At 33.0% G+C, this 16,377-nt stretch overlaps 5 protein-coding genes across 6 annotated transcripts in view; 3 read left to right on the plus strand and 2 right to left on the minus strand.

The window, feature by feature from the left end:
* The first annotated feature begins 708 nt into the window (after positions 1-708).
* Positions 709-4,405, plus strand: LOC149906111 (uncharacterized). Its single transcript, XM_090105655.1, has 5 exons — positions 709-880; positions 958-1,075; positions 1,229-1,419; positions 2,115-2,721; positions 2,953-4,405. Exons 1-5 carry the CDS (start codon positions 789-791, stop codon positions 3,976-3,978), a joined length of 2,034 nt encoding a protein of 677 aa, XP_089961781.1. The 5' UTR covers positions 709-788; the 3' UTR covers positions 3,979-4,405.
* A 14-nt stretch (positions 4,406-4,419) lies between these two features.
* LOC149906112 (uncharacterized) lies at positions 4,420-5,747 on the minus strand. Its single transcript, XM_090105656.1, has 3 exons — positions 5,189-5,747; positions 4,836-5,009; positions 4,420-4,640 (listed from the first exon to the last, which is right to left on the minus strand). The coding sequence occupies exons 1-3, from the start codon at positions 5,546-5,548 to the stop codon at positions 4,422-4,424; spliced, it is 753 nt and encodes a 250-aa protein (XP_089961782.1). The 5' UTR covers positions 5,549-5,747; the 3' UTR covers positions 4,420-4,421.
* Positions 5,748-6,191: 444 nt separating this feature from the next.
* On the minus strand, positions 6,192-6,807 carry LOC149906113 (uncharacterized). Its single transcript, XM_090105899.1, has 2 exons — positions 6,559-6,807; positions 6,192-6,472 (listed from the first exon to the last, which is right to left on the minus strand). Exons 1-2 carry the CDS (start codon positions 6,652-6,654, stop codon positions 6,323-6,325), a joined length of 246 nt encoding a protein of 81 aa, XP_089962025.1. The 5' UTR covers positions 6,655-6,807; the 3' UTR covers positions 6,192-6,322.
* A 2,202-nt stretch (positions 6,808-9,009) lies between these two features.
* Positions 9,010-16,377, plus strand: part of LOC149906114 (E3 ubiquitin-protein ligase HECW1-like) — an 89,560-nt gene continuing 82,192 nt past the window's right edge. The window contains exon 1 of one of the 2 annotated variants that reach the window (XM_090105989.1): positions 9,010-9,307. In XM_090105989.1, the coding sequence (XP_089962115.1) occupies positions 9,046-9,307 (262 nt within the window). In that variant the 5' untranslated portion in view covers positions 9,010-9,045. The remainder of the gene's footprint in view (positions 9,308-16,377) is intronic. The other variant, XM_090105991.1, reaches the window with a different exon arrangement.
* On the plus strand, positions 13,553-15,912 carry LOC149906115 (uncharacterized). Its single transcript, XM_090105537.1, has 2 exons — positions 13,553-13,647; positions 14,175-15,912. Exons 1-2 carry the CDS (start codon positions 13,553-13,555, stop codon positions 15,910-15,912), a joined length of 1,833 nt encoding a protein of 610 aa, XP_089961663.1.

Raw genomic sequence — 16,377 nt, forward strand, 5'->3', positions numbered from 1 at the left:
GTCCATATCGGTTGGGAGCGAGATGACTAATGAGAACATTTGAGAATGTGAATACTTTCTTGTTCTCGGCGAAAAGTCTTGGCGAGACTTCTCGCCGAGACTTCTCGCGTGAGTCTGGAGGTGCTATGACATTTGTTTGAGCTTGAGCCTGACAAAATATATAAAAAAAATAAATCACATCGCACCTTTCGCACCTTAGATCATTAGCATCGCACTGTGCATCGCACATTCACACGTTACCAAAAAATCAATCTTTATATATAAAAATGAATCGCAAAATGTGTTGGTAAGCGCATAACTCGAGAACGGCTGAACCGATTTCGATAATTCTTTTTTTATTATATTCCTTGAAGTACGAGGATGGTTTTTAACTTTTTATGTAGAGAAAACGTAAATATGTACCACGGGCGAAGCCGGGGCGGACCGCTAGTTCTATATAAAATAATAAAATCTTTATTTACCAAAAAAGCAGTACATTACAGTTTTATAGGAGATCCAAACTAGGCTGTTGCCAGTGTCTTGGATCTACGAAATGTTATATATGAGGTTAAAGAAGTTGAGTCTTTTAATTTAATTATTATCTCGTTTTATTTTAACACAAATTTAAATATAAATCAAACCCTAATTTTACTTTTTAATATTATCTGTATTTTTTACTTTCACTTTTCAGCTATCTGCTATATTTTATCTGTCATAATACAAGCAGGAATGGTGGGTGGGTGTCGTGTATTTTTAGGTTAAGATAAAAATATGATTATATCATAAAATATAGCAAGATAAAATTAAAAATGAAATTTAGTCATAAAATGGAATCAGTGTTACTTGTTATAACCACAATATTGTGTACATTATTGTTAATGAAATTGTTTTACAATTTGCGGTAAGTCATAGAGGTTATAATATATCTTTCCCGCCTCGTAGAAAGTTCTTATTTTTATTGTTATTTTATATTTGCAGTTCGGCTGTATTATGGCGCGTGAACTGTTGGTTTTGTAACAATAACTTTTGGATAAAATATATTCAACGAAACTGTTGGACGTGTCCAAAATGCGAACAATATAATGGTTTCACCAAGGTAAGCTTTTTTGCATATAAATTACTTTATTCAAAACTTTCCGTCTTGCTATTGATAACAAACCGACTTTTAGTATATGATTTATAACTTATTCATAGTCATACAACAATAGAGTTTTTTTTCTATAATAACAGAGTGAACATCTTTTTCCAGGACGGTGACTACAACAAAGTATTAATAAGTCCAGTTGATCAGATTAAAACACCGAATGTGTTTCATAAGAGCCCTGCCAAAAATGGACTCTGCAAGATGTGTAATATAAACCAACAGTTGAAGGTGACACAGCTTGCCAACTTTGTTCCTATGAATGAAAACAATTTCGAGCAAGAAATTGATTATTATAAGTAAGTCACTTTCACTCAAATACAACTCATTATTGTAGAATAATTAATTCTTAGACTAGGTAAAAACATATTTTTTACATTTATGGAGACAATACATTTTGTCAAAGACTCATCAAATATTAATGTATGTTAATTGTTTTCTAAACGACCATTCCTTGTTCATAATGTATTTTCTATCTAATTAGCAAACAATGCTATATCCTATTACAATTATTTTCCTTATAGATATGAGCATGAAATGGATAATAAGTTGTAAAGGAATTAATATGGCTGCTATTTGCATACTGAAATTAATTTGTTTTCTAATTTTGTATATAAATTTAAAGGATTGTATATACTTATTTCAAAGAAGTGTTTAAGAAAAAAAGACTGCATTTAATTAGATAAGATAAAGTCATCTTCCTGTTATCAGTAATTATCATAATTGCAATGTAAATATAGGAATTAGATATATTTTGGGGCATGGTTATTTCCATGGAACTAATGTAATAACTGATGAATTGTCTAGACTCTAGAACCATCTAGAACAATATTCAATTTTTTTAATTAATCAATTTGTTAAAAACACAAATAATGAATATCATTCAACACTCAATAAATGTACACCAATAACTGATCATTTTGTGTAATAATTTGTAAATAATTTTATTGAGAAATTGTTTATTTATATAAAAATCTATAAATTTGGTTTTCAGAGCACAGCTGGAGAAAGCATACAAATTATGTAGTCCATGCAGAAAAGTACTACAAACAAAATTGCACAAAGAAAAAGAATCTCTTTTGGGATCAAAATTATTAGAAGCTAGGACACCAGAGAAAAAGAATAATAAGAAAGAAAAACAGAATGAAATTGTCCGAAATGTAATAAATAATGTATCCAATGTTGTTGCTGCATTACTGATAGTACTGGTGGCAATTGAGCTTTATGGAAATATAAAGAAACATGATAGTCTGTACAAAACGATATGTAACATAAAGAGTATTTTATATAATTTTCTAGAAAGAATATTTTCCATTGTAAAAATGAAGACACTGTTGACATTCCCATACTTAGAGGACTATTTCTTTGACACACATAATATATTAGACATAAATATAATCAGCTTTAATACAGGATTTAATGACTTGACACAAAAAGCTCTAGGAAGCTTTGGATGCTGTTTGCAAATAATAGGACATATGTGGAATATAAACAAATTGAACTATTCAATTTTTATTGACTTACTGTGGACAGTATTTGTGACTACCTCCTTAACAAATTACTTTGTGACTAAGAACATGTTACTTATTAGTGTTATTAAAGTAAGTATAGATTTGTTATTTTCTAGTTTATCAGTTTAATATAGTAATATGTAATCATGTCATTGAGAAGTTACAGCTCCAAAATTATCTATTTTCTTAATATTAAAGCTCGACATGGGAAACACAATTTTATTATACTCATTTATTTCGTTTTGAAAAGCTACAAATTTGTTTTTGTAAACAAGTAATTTTTTTTACCACATTTTAAACTCAATATTTTTTCTTTTTCAGTTATCTGCACTATTGGCAGTGTTCCTTGTGTATAGAAGTATGAAAGTCAAGCCTGTGAAAATTGTTCCCAAGATCGTACCAAAGAAATTGAATCTTACCAATGGGTCAACCAAAATGCACACAAACAATGAAGATATATCTTTTGACACTGATGATGATGTGTCTCTAAGTAAATTTGGTTTGCACAATTTTACAAACTCCTCCACTGAAACTCTCAGTCCATTAAACAGTAGTTTTACAAACGGCAGATCTTTCACTCCTCGCAATGACAGCCTCTGGAGTAAGCCGAAGCACAATTCCACATTTAGTGTAAATTCAGTTACAACGAAAAGCCCCTCACCACTCTCAGAAACAGTATTTATTAAGCCAGCATTTAACAAATATCAGAATCTGGCGAAAGACGATTCCGATTCTGATTTAGACGAAAGTATTAGTTCCTTGTGTATAAGCAGTCCTAAGAAGAAAACTTCCAAAACAAATCCAGTATTTGCTTTAAGAAAATTCACTGCCTCTCCCAACTTTGCTACTCCCATGCCAATAAACAGGGGTAGACCTCTTATATCACCCAGTAAATTGGGCTATAGTACTTCTTGGGTAGCCGGCGGCTACTGGGGTTCTGACGGTGAACGACACCTATTCAATATTAACGGGAGTCGTTCATCCAGCCAGAGTTCAGGGTTTGAATCACAGACTTCCAGTATGAACCAGAGAAATGTATTCTCACAGCCTTCATCACGAGAGGAGTCTATATGTGGTGAGCCAGATAGGACATCCATATTGCTAGATAGGTTTCAAAATTGTAATATGAATTATGCACAAAATCCCCAAAACTTCACTCCCCTTTCTTCTCCTGTGTTTCCTCAAATGCAATACAATAACCACGTGAGGATACCTCAGCCGAGATTCTCCCAACAGAGCTTCGTATCGCAAGCGGTGCTGTCTCAGCAACACAACAGCATGTTCAAAACCCCCGGCGGGTCTGGACTGATCAAATTGCCTCAAGACAATTCTTTCACGTCTCACTAATGCTCAACCGCTAGTCACTTTACTAACTTTCGACTAACAATATTTTTTTTTATATTTTATTCTTCGAACGATTTTTTTGTACTAAAGTTCCATTGACTGCCATTATAATTAAGAAATGTTTTGTTAAGTTATCACATTCATTAGTTTTTAAGTGGTTGTGTATGTTACGAGTAAGAGTAGGTGTAAGTTATATTTTGCTGATCTCGTGTTGGTGCCAGGTGTTGGCTATATGAAAGCATTAAGAATTATTGTATTGTTACGATTTTTATATGGACGTCACTGTCCTTTTGAACAAAATGTGATATGTAAAGACTAGTAATTTTTCTGATAAAAAAACTAAATGATTCTTGATGTTATCATTTTTTTGATTTTGTCATCTTAAAACGGAAACTTTTTGTGAAGCTCCTGAAATAAAATATCAAACATATTTCGATCTTTGATTTTTATAAACGTTCTTTTATCTTAATGCAATATACATGAAAAGATACTGAAATAAAATATACTAACGAATTGCGCGCCTTTCGTTCACATCTCTGCAAATATTGATGTGGTTTTGGAGGCACATAGGTGTCCTCATACAAGGTGGACATATAGTCCGACACATTGGTGCATTTCCATTCGTGTTCTAGATATTTTTTTAAGCCCCATTCAGTAACATTTCCCTGTATTTAAAATAACGTAATTAAATAAAACATGCCAGTAACGGTTTAATAATTAACCCTTTCTAATTTCTAGAAGCACTTTGTCTGATACTTCCAGTTATAAGAACTTATAATTAAAGTGCGATCAATGTAGGTGGTGACACCAACCGTAGTATATGCAACACTCGATTGTATTTTAAAAGCAAAATCACTCACAAAACATTTAAATAGATCTGGTTGTGGATACCACTGATGAGCGCTCCTTCTATAATATCTTTGTATGGGTCCACATAGAGGCTTGGGCAGATGGTTATAAACGAGGTCCGTTGTAGTTGCGAAGTTGCCGCACGTCTCATGACTGTCGTGCCGGTAGATTGAATGCACATTACCCTATTAAACAATTAAAATTTAAGTCTATAATAGGGAAAATTTGTCCTCACGTAATTTGATAATATGTAGGATTTTTTAAATTCAGTTTTAAAACATACCTACTAAAAACGGTTGAGACTTACTTGAATTGTTCAATAAATTGAGTTTTCACCCGTAGCTAAGTCTACTTTTCTATTTACCTGCAAACTATTTAATTTATTGAGGCGAAAATCAGGTTGTCGAGATTCAGGCTTTAATTTTTCGTAATCAATTTCCTCCTTTGGTGGAAAGTAAAATGTGCCACCTTTAGGGCATTCAATCCTGTCCTCTACCCAATTACCTAAATAAAAATTACTTTTCAATAGGAGGCCTGTGTGATGTGTCTGAGAATGTATATAGGCTAATGATGATGAAGTCGTAAGTATACAGAGAAAGGTATATTTCGGAAATAGCTTGCCTAAAAGGACTCCAGTGCAGTAAACAGGCCCTGGTTTCAATGCCTTCATTATGGCTTCTGCGCGCGTAGGCGACTTTGCCCTGGTACTTATTGTTTCTGCCATGGTAGGATTTTGGGAAAATGTTTATTTACATTACAAATTTTATTGAATTATTTTGATTGTTGGATGACATTTTAGATTTGATTTTTGATTATGAGCAAAGTAATTAGACATATTACTATGTAGTTCTAATATGTGTCTTATAAACAAGGTCTATTTATATACTTCTGAAATTAATAAAATCCAAATAATGAAGCCTGGGACAAGGAATTTTAACAAGGTGCATTTTTTCTATTTTAACAAGGTGCGATTTGCTCAAAATTAATATTATTTGTGGTTAATATTTTTGATATATAAAACAACATCAAATTTTCTTTTAAATCAATTTTACTGTAATTATAAAGAAAACAAAAAAATGTTAATTTCCTACTATGGACTGCATATTGAGGCTTCTATAAATATACTTACTTATACAATAGTCAATACAATACTACAATAAATACAAAACTGGCAATATCTTATAAATTTCATACAAAATATGTTTAATTTTCTAAATATAAGTATATCAGTACATAACAATACAATACATACATTATTATGGAAGATAATTTATTGCAATATTGATATGAATGCAAAATCCACCTCTTGTTTTAATATTACCAGTAACCAAGTAATATCTTAATTTAAAAGGATCATAATTCATAAATATTACATTAATTGTAAAAAAGACATTGTCCACGCCATGTTTGTACAGTTTTTTTATTATATATTATTTTTGTATTAACTAGTTATACTTATCAACTAAAATGGATTGCTTGTTTGAATTTACACGTTAATTTACTCTGTTTCCATGGGCATTGCTATGTTTGGTCTTGGTAAAGTCTGCAATAACGCATTTAACTGACTTTCCAGTGGCCCAGACTGCTGCACAATGTTCTTCATGTTTTTTTCTATTTGTAACAAATCTTGATTTATAAGTTCCATATTCTGTAAACAATGGATTCGTCTTTAGTATGATTCAGTTATTAATTAATTATTATCAATAAAAATTAACAACTTTATTTAACACTTACCTCAATCATAGATGTGTAAAGATACTTGAAATTTTTGTCGCTATAACTTATAAAACCACTCACGTTAGACTCGGAATCTGACGGCATGGAAGTCATTTTTAACGTATTAATATCAATGACTTATTTACAATTTGGTTAAGAACTGTTTATTTTTAGTTGTTTGTGTGATTCCATTCAGGGACGGAATTATATTATGGTTTTGAATTTCAAATTTGATTGATGCGAAAGCCAAAGCTTGTTGAGTCGTCCAGTTTGACATAAAGTGACAATTTAGAAATTTCATTACCAGTCAGAAAATCTAAATAGAGTTTAAACTATACCTATGCACGGTGCATATTTCTGTATCAACAAAATCACAAACAAAATAATGCAATTTTATGTTTTATAATATATTTTATAATAAGTTTCGACCTTACAGCATTTCTAAACGTTTATGCTCGTGTATGACATTTTATGTTAGGGAGTATTCAGAGAGAAAGCTTGAAACTTATAAGCGCTTATCGGCGCTTGTCATGTTCATATATTTTCCTGCGCGGGTTGACAGCACTGACAGGAAAATATATGAACATGACAAGCGCCGATAAGCGCTTATAAGTTTCAAGCTTTCTTTCTGAATACGCCCTTAGGTATTTCAAGTGTCAAGTGCCAAGTTCAATAATCTGGTTCTTGAGAATGTCATCAGCAAAAAAATGTATTTATAACCAATCCGGATCTTTCTAAGCATTTCTATTCTTCACTTATTGGTCGATATTGCGCATCCTGTTTGATGCATGCGGTCAGGAACAAGGTATCAAAAAGCAAATAAGGCGAAGAAAATAGTTGGAAATGATTTGTGAAAAATTATTTTTAAAACCTTGTATCCATTGAAACCAATAATAAAACGTGCGCTGTGCTTTTGAAAATTTCTTCAAAGTTTGTTGTTTATGTCAAGTGTTACGTTTTAAACATATGTGTGTTCAAATTGAGTTAAAATGTTTTATTTTCGTTTCTCGTGTTAAAAGTATTGATCATAACATAAAACCATCATAATTGAATTAAATTTCGCAGATAAATGCAAGTATATGAGATAAGTTTTGCTTCAAAAGTCACGTTGTAGGTAAAATTATGATCTAAGTATATTTTTTTAATATTCTATTCAAGCATCGTAATATGTTAGTTATCCTTTAATATAAACTAACTTCTCAGTTCTACACTTATATTACAATCAATTGTTAGCTTATTTCACTTATGAATTGCAAAATCCAATTACCTACTAGAAGAATCATTCAATCTAAAAATGTTAATACACATTGCATTTTTTAATTTTATTTCCCCTGTATTAATGCTTTTGTTTACATAATACTATGAATGTCAAATATAATGCTGAAAAGTATTAAGGTTTCTATTGCCTTTTCGTTACATATTCCATTATGTGGTTGACGTAAAATAGCAATTTACAACAGGAGTTATTAAATGTTGTTACCAACAAAGAGAATACTCTAAAAGATATCTTATTATTTAGGTTATTAGATTGCAATCCAAAATCAGCATTATCAATGCATAATATGCAAAATGCTTGCGCTAAAATAAAAAGTAGAATTTTTATTCCCTAACTCGATCAATTTTCTTATTTGATTGCATAACTTAATTTTTGCTAAAGATTTAATTCATGTAGCATTTATTCATTTTTCTTCCATAATCAGCATGTAGTGTATGTTATAAATCTTAAGAATTGAAATGTTATTTTAGTCCAGATATAGCGATTTAGTGTTATCTATCCGAATTCATTAAATAATTATTACATAATGGTGTTTAAGGTACAATGCAATTTCCTTAACTTACTAAATATATATGTACATAAATTCTCTATTCAGGTCTATTAAATGCTTATCAAAAAAATATTTTCATGAGCATACAGCATGCATGCTAGCCTTATCTTTCATTCGGCCCAAGACATATCCAGAATCCCACTGGAATTCAAATCAGTGGTAATACCTAGAAATAATTGGTAACCACTGCCAATACTTTTCTAATTTAAGTATGTATTTAAAAGTTTTAAGAAAACTAAAAATGTCTCTAAATAAAAAGTTGTAAGCAATGCATATTATCTGCTAATAGAAAAAAATGAGGAAATCTCATACATTGGCTAGTCGAATGAATAGACCGCATTATACCCGGCGCCGACCCGCCTGGCGTCAGATCGGCGCGACGTCGCTCAACCACCCTACACCCCCATTCTCCTTAGGTTTTACTAGTTAGAAACATCTTCAGTTTCATACACATCTCGAATGTCGTAAAGAATGTTATTTTAATAGCAATTTTAGGAGGCAACTTGTCTATATGCCAATGATATCCCTTAATTCACTTTTATTTTTTATCGTCTTGCTAACGTAATAGACGTCATAAAACATTAATTTTAGAGGGACCATTACAATTCAAATTCTTGAAATATTTTAAATTTTTATTACGATTAGGGACAAAACAATAATGTCGTAAGTGTTTCAAGTCATGTCAGAGGAACATGACGAAAAGTGTGTTACAAGTGAAAAAGAAGACGAACAGTGTGCGACCGCTAGTACAGAAGTGCCGGAAAATAGGGAAGATAAGGAACCTAGTGCCAACACAAGTGCCATAGAGGATAGTTTACAAGACGTAGTAGAAACTAAGGGAACATTATGTTGGACGGAAGAAGGTGCGGAGTATCGTGTGTCCTGGACCTTGCCAGAAGGCACCGCGACTCCGAAGGATTATGTGGCGTTATGTCTTACAGGTAAGTCCTAGATAAAAGATGTTTTACTTTGTGAAATATTTCAGCATAGTCTTCGAGTAGGGTAAAAAATGTAAAAAATGTCACCTCTCTCACCTCTCCTACGCAAATATCCAAATTCCTTCCTTATGCCTTCCTTAACTGCTTTAAGATAACTGTTTCAGATACGCCTGCTCAACGATATACAGAAGATCGAAAAACGAAATTACCCTATTTGTAGATAAGCGTTTCAAGCTTTTTATAGAAACATTTTAACATCAAGTATCTTAATTTGACCCAGTTCAGTTGAAGTGGTGTTGGAACTTGGAGTAGTGACAAGAAAACTAGATGACGGAAAATTGTAAACAGAATCAATTGAAGCGATTTATAACTTTATTCAAAATACATTGTTAATGACTTGTAATAAATATAATAACTTCGATTATGATGTAACAGTTATCAACAACAACCAAATAAAAGTAATATAATTAAAAAAAATAATTCCAAATTCAATTTACGGATCTATTACAAAAATTAAAATCGGCCGATTAGTTTTCTTACTATGTATTTCCTATTTCCGAATACTTAATTATCACGCAAAAAGTTTTAAATGTTAAATTTAAATCGTAACATCGTCAAATGTAGGAACCGAATGTTATTTTAATGCAATAAGTGCATTGATGACAAACTACAAAGTTTACATTGTATCAATGAAATGCAAACACTGCAATTTATAAGTGGCTAAAGGCAAGTACTCGTAACCGGTAACAACTTTGTTGGCACGTAATACATTTTGATTACATCCAAGTGTTATGCAGTGTCTTTGCAGTTGTTAGATAATAATCTTCGTTGCAATACCGTTTTTGTTTTATTGGCTTACACATAAAATAGACGTTACAATCGTGTAGGTAGTACCTAGACGATCATTACAAAATTCACTGCCTATGTAGTATATTTTGTAAGTACATAATTATTTAATATTTATGAAATCTTTGTGGGAGGCCTATGACCATCAGTGGATGTTCTGAAAGGTTGAAACGACGACGACGATAGTTAACACAATTTAATAACTGATATAATTTTCGATCGGATAAATTACGTATTTAGAATATATTTTACCCCGATCCGTGAAACTACCGTCGTTTATAAAAACTCCGTTTTATCCAAAAGATCAAAATTTTAAGATTATAAACTTGAGAAAACAAGCCGAAATTTTAGCGGTTAACGAACGGTCATACTGCTCATTACAAACATCGGATGTGTAATGTAAATAATTACTCGGGTTTTTCCTTTTTAGTAAATTTAAATAGTGATCAATCATCTATCGTTTATGCACAAGGTTATTTTAAAACCAAAGGATCGTTATCTCGATTCATGTTGTTCTGCATACGGCTTTTAGTATTAAAAAAAAAACACATTTAAAAGCTATTTAGGTATTTAGAAATAGTAAGGATGAGTAAAAAGTGCTTTCATACTACAAAATAAACAAATGTACTTACTTGAATTGAATTAAAAATACTTTTACAATTTATAAATAAATGTAATTAACTATATTCTTCATCAAATCCTTATATTTCTGTCATGATGCAACGGATAATAAAAATAAAAATAAACTAGCCGTTTTGTTCCTCTTTATCTCTACCTATTATTCGACATTTTCATCTACAGGTAATAATCGATAGATTGCTCATCAAGAAACTGATACGTTCATGATCGATTCCATATCATAAGATAAAGCAATTTCCTAGTTCCAGACTGATTTAGACCATTAACAGGCTTTTTGCTGATCAACGTAACGTTTCCTCATCTTGTAAGGCCAGTTATAACTGTAGATGCTAGCTCAGTGACTTGTCGGGGCATTAATTGAGCACAGGAAGTCAGTGTCCACCCCTAGATAATAACACTTTATGTAATTATGCAGTTGTGATCATTTATTCTTCTGGGGCGGAATACGGTATGGTCGAGTGGACTGTGAAGTACTGTTATGCTGTAAGACCATTTAAATCAGGTTGTTAAAACCATAATAGTGACAGATTATTTTGCGTTGTTGCAATAACGTCAAATATGAAAATTATACAGTGTTTAGGACCTTTACTTAGATCGCAAAATATCATACATGATACATGACCTACATGACATATTTCTGATGTTTTGGAATAGGATTATCACTACATAGTATAAAACAAAGTCGCTTTCCCTGTCCCTATGTCCCTATGTCCCTATGTCCCTTTGTACGCTTAAATCTTTGAAACTACGCAACGGATTTTGATGCAGTTTTTTTTAATAGATAGAGTGATTCAAGAGGAAGGTTTATATGTATAATATCATCCATTAAATAGTGGAGAAGTACTGTTATTTTTGAGGTTTCTAATGTGATGTCGTAAAAAATTACATTTTTTCCGCTTACATTGCAAACGTAGGCTGAACCCTACGAGTTTTATCAAAATAATGAACTAAGTATTATACACATTGAAAAGGTCTACAGAAAAGTCCGCGATGGTATATGTCTATCTCTTATGGATAACCCACAATAACTTTTTTTTGTCATTTACTTTTTACGACAAATAATGGCTAATTTTCGAAGCGATTTTAACCAATGCAGCATTAATCCTTAACCAATTAAATACCTTGAATACATTATTCATTTAATATAGATCTATATGGCCCTTTACACCGTATGATTTAAGTGAATATTTTCGAAGATATTACAGATTTAAAAATTGCGGGACGTAGCGTTTGCGGCGGTACGGGCCGGCCGCCCGGCTATGTATTTTATAACCGTGCGAAGCCGGAGCGGGCCGCTATGTTTTTATATACAACGTTCACAATTTTTCTGTAATTTATTTAGTATCAGCATTGCACCCGTGCGAAGCCGGGGCGGGTCGCTAGTCTTATATATATAAAATTCTCGTGTCACAATGTTAGTCTGCATACTCCTCCGAAACGGGTGGACTGATTCTCATGAAATTTTCTGTGCATATCGGGAAAGTCTGAGAATCGGCCAACATCTATTTTTCATATGTACCACGGGCGAAGCCGGGGCGGGCCGCTAGTAGTATTATATACCTGTAACGTAGTAGGTACTTCCTCGGGAAAATGACTTGGTACGTTTAAAGATATATTGACGATTCTTTTAGAGCAATTAGAAAATTAAGAATCTGTTATAACAGACCAACTTCTTTTCCAAACTTTTCAATCGTCAAAACAGCTTGTTTTGAATCCTAAAAGAATAGGTAATTGACATACAGCTTAAAAGTTAGGCTTTCTTTCGAAGGTATCAGCCACGATATACTCCTGCCTGCAATTTATCTTTAATCGGCATTATTATTTTAACGTTTAATATTTACCAGCTCCGCTCACATTAAAATTTGGCGGTAATGCTAAAATCTGACATTTAAAAAACCCAAAAAGACATAAATTGGGTCCGAGAATTACGACCGCAATTTAGCAACGGATGCCAATTGTGTTCGTTTTTATTAAAAGAAGTCAATGAATTCTCTAAAGTTCACGAAAGTGCAATCAACACCCACGCCCTTTAATTGTGCGCCCGCGCATGCTATCCTGCAAATTGATTACCGCTTTTATTACTTAACACGTACAGTAATTGTAAAAAGTTAGTGACTCAGATGCGTCGATATTAATAAACTATATTAAAACGAACATAAATTTTAGAACGAATTTTAAAATGCAATTAAATTTGAACATAATTTGGATATTAGGACTTGATGATTCAGTTTTGAGCATTTTATTACGATCGTAAATTGATCGGTATCATAATTTTCATGTTATCGGCGATATCTTTGTTTTCTTTCTTTGTAAACGAACGAATTTATGTTTTAATTTTAATAATAAATTATGCTTGTAACATGGTGCTTGTTTTAAATCTTGCCATGATTACTTGAAATGAGGGGTATAGAATCAAAGGCAGCTATATCCACAACAAGTCATTTTTTAAACTGAATGCCATCTTATTCTTCATACTATTCCACATAAGTTCACAAAATTGTTTGGTACCTAAAACAGCTAAATCCCAGCCAAATTCCCGTTTAAAGAATCGGTTTAGAATCAAAGTCAGCTAAATCCACAGGGTTTGGAAACGAACACAGCTAGAATTGAGCTCGGCCAATCACAGGCATCCATTTTCGTAATGACAAGATGGCGGATTTCATACTGAACCGTGTTTGCGTGGGTGTGATTTTTATCGAAATTAAATAGGATTTTGCATAGTTTTCTTACTAAAAACGTGTTATACGACTAGTTAAACGTGTAATGGAAGTGCCTGTAATAGAAGCATTGCCAGGGAAAGGAAGAAAGCGCAAAAGACAGCCGGAGAAATGGAAGGCGAACAAAGCGAAAATTGACAGGTAAGCCTAGTCTAGTGATGTACTTAATCCGATGGAGTTCGATAGAATTTTTAACAAAAGATACAATTTTTTAAAGAATAGATGGAAGAGGTATATATTCTAGGTTTAACATTACCTATAAGTTTAATGTTGTTCAGTTCGATTTCTATCAATAGATGGGTCCATTCCATTAAGGGTCCCGGGGATTATAGTGTATTGGAATTTAGGCGATAAGCTGACAACCTATAATTAAAGTACGTTCAGCCTGAAGCGATCGCTCTTTGTACCTGCTGCCTAGGCGCGTGCCGGCGCTTGTCAAAGGAAGCCGTCGCCGCGACACGTTCTGAACGAATATACTTTAAGCAATAAACTTCCACCTTCCTACCTTCAAAACTTTGTCAGACGTCGTATAAACTATCTATGAGATCGGTGACGCTCTGCCCACACCGTAAGAGATATAGGCGTCGCTATTTGTTTTGCAAGTATTTCATCTTAATGAAAATTGAATAGGCTAAAACAGTAATGGTTACGTTTGTTTTGTTTCACAGGTACTCGTCGCCATCTTTGCCTGAAAACATAACCTGCAATCATAACACAAAATCATTTGCGTGTAAACAATTGAAAATACTAGATCTAGTGCATTTTCACAGATCGTTTTACTCAAAACCCAACAAACAACATCAAGATGCGTTAATATTGAAGTGCTGTTCGGTAAAAAAAACAGCCAGAAAACGGCCTGTAAAAAACGTAAGAAAAAGCAGAGCTTTTTCGATAAAATATGCAATTTACGCAAAATCACTTAAGAAAGCCATTCCAGTTTGCCAGAAAGTATTTCTAAATACACTTGGGATAACGAAGTATCGTGTTCAGTTCGTCATGCAAAACTTCTTTGAATCTGGTCGGGTTCCTACAGAGAAAAGAGGCGGTGACCGTAAGACACAAAAGTTTGCAGCACAAAGACAATCAGTTCATAGTTTTTTAAAGTCTTTGAATTGCGTTGAAGCACATTATTGCAGAGGATCATCGCAGCAACGTAAATACCTACCTAGTGAGCTCAATATTAAAAAAATATATAAACTTTTTAAACAAGCACATCCAAACAGCCCAGTCAAATCATCTTACTTTAGATCTATCTTTAATCAGGATTTTAATCTTGGTTTTGGGAGTCCAAGGACGGATGTGTGCTCGAAATGCCTTGAACTTCAAGAAAAATTGAAAAACGAAAATGATACATCAAAGAAAAACCTACTGATGATAGAGAAAAGGATACACAAATTAAGAGCACAAACATTTTTTAAACTACTAAGGGAAAAAGAAGGGCAAATGATTACATTCTCATTCGATTGCCAAAAGAATTTAGTACTTCCGAAAGTGCCCGACCAGAGCTGTTATTACAGCAGGCAGCTGTATTTGTATAATTTTACAATAGTCCAAGGATCATCGAAAGATCCTTTAAATAAAAACACTACATATGCATACATCTGGACAGAAAATGAATATGCTAAAGGTTCAAACCAAATTGCTTCTGCTGTATATGATAGGCTCAACAAAACTGACCTAACTGATGTAACCCACGTCCGTTTAGTGGCAGATGGATGTGCTGGCCAAAATAAAAATTATATAATGATTTCCATGTGCATGCGATGGCTTTTAGAAAACCGTCATGTAAAAAAAATGGAACTAGTGTTTCCCATCACAGGCCATTCTTTCATGCCTCCTGATAGAGTTTTCGGGAATATTGAAAAACAAATCCGAAAACTTGAGGTAATCACATCGCCAGAAGAGTACATCGCTGTAATCAGTGAACACTCTACAGTCACGCAACTACGTGATATACCCGTGCTTGACTGGAAAAGTTCAATAAATAGTATTGTTAAAACACCGGCTCAAATTCACTTCAAGATTTCTCAGTGCAAAAGATTTATTCTTCGAAGATCCAAAAAACAAGGAAGTGTGTTGGTACGTGGTGAATTATATTACAATTCTGACACGGGAAACCCCAAAAGTTTGTGTAAACCAGGCAAAAAAGCTGAGGATATACGACCAACAATAATTCCTAGCGGCATACAAGTGAATCCATTAAAGTTGCGAGATGTCAGAAACTTGCTTCAAAAACACTACGGTGACTCTTGGAAAAACCTGGCAAATTTAAGATATTTTCACGCCGTATTGAATCATTTAGACGAAGATGAGCTGCGGCTATTAGAAGAAAGGGGAGTTGAAGAGAACGATACTGTAGAAGATCTATGTGAAGTTCAAGAAGAAGGAGAGAATTTAAGTATATAAAATTTAATTCATAATAAAAATGATTTTATAAAAATGTTCTTTTATTTACTCAACTAGCTGACCCGGCAGACGTCGTCTTGTCCAGTAATCAATCCAACACCTACGCTACACCTACCCTATACCTGCCCTATACCTGCCCTACACCTACCTTACCCCCTATGTATTATTCTGGGTCTTCAGCTACCTACATACCAAATTTCATCGTAATCTGTTCAGTAGTTTTCGCGTGAAAGAGTAACAAACATCCATCCATCCACAAACTTTTGCCTTTATAATATTAGTAGGATTATAATTCGGTATCAATTTTTAAGCAATCGACGTGATAATAACGAATGCATATTTTCATTTCATTTTGGATAGAAAATCCTTAGATAAAGTTTAACTGCACATCACTATTCCTGTGACGTCATCACCAAAGAATTGGTATCAAAAACAGCTATATCCATTACAATCAGATTCAAAGAC

This window comes from Colias eurytheme, chromosome 9, assembly GCF_061535395.1.
Source record: "Colias eurytheme isolate Ceu_HAF_F1 chromosome 9, ilColEury1 Martin Lab GWU primary, whole genome shotgun sequence".
NCBI classification, from domain to species: Eukaryota; Metazoa; Arthropoda; class Insecta; order Lepidoptera; family Pieridae; genus Colias; species Colias eurytheme.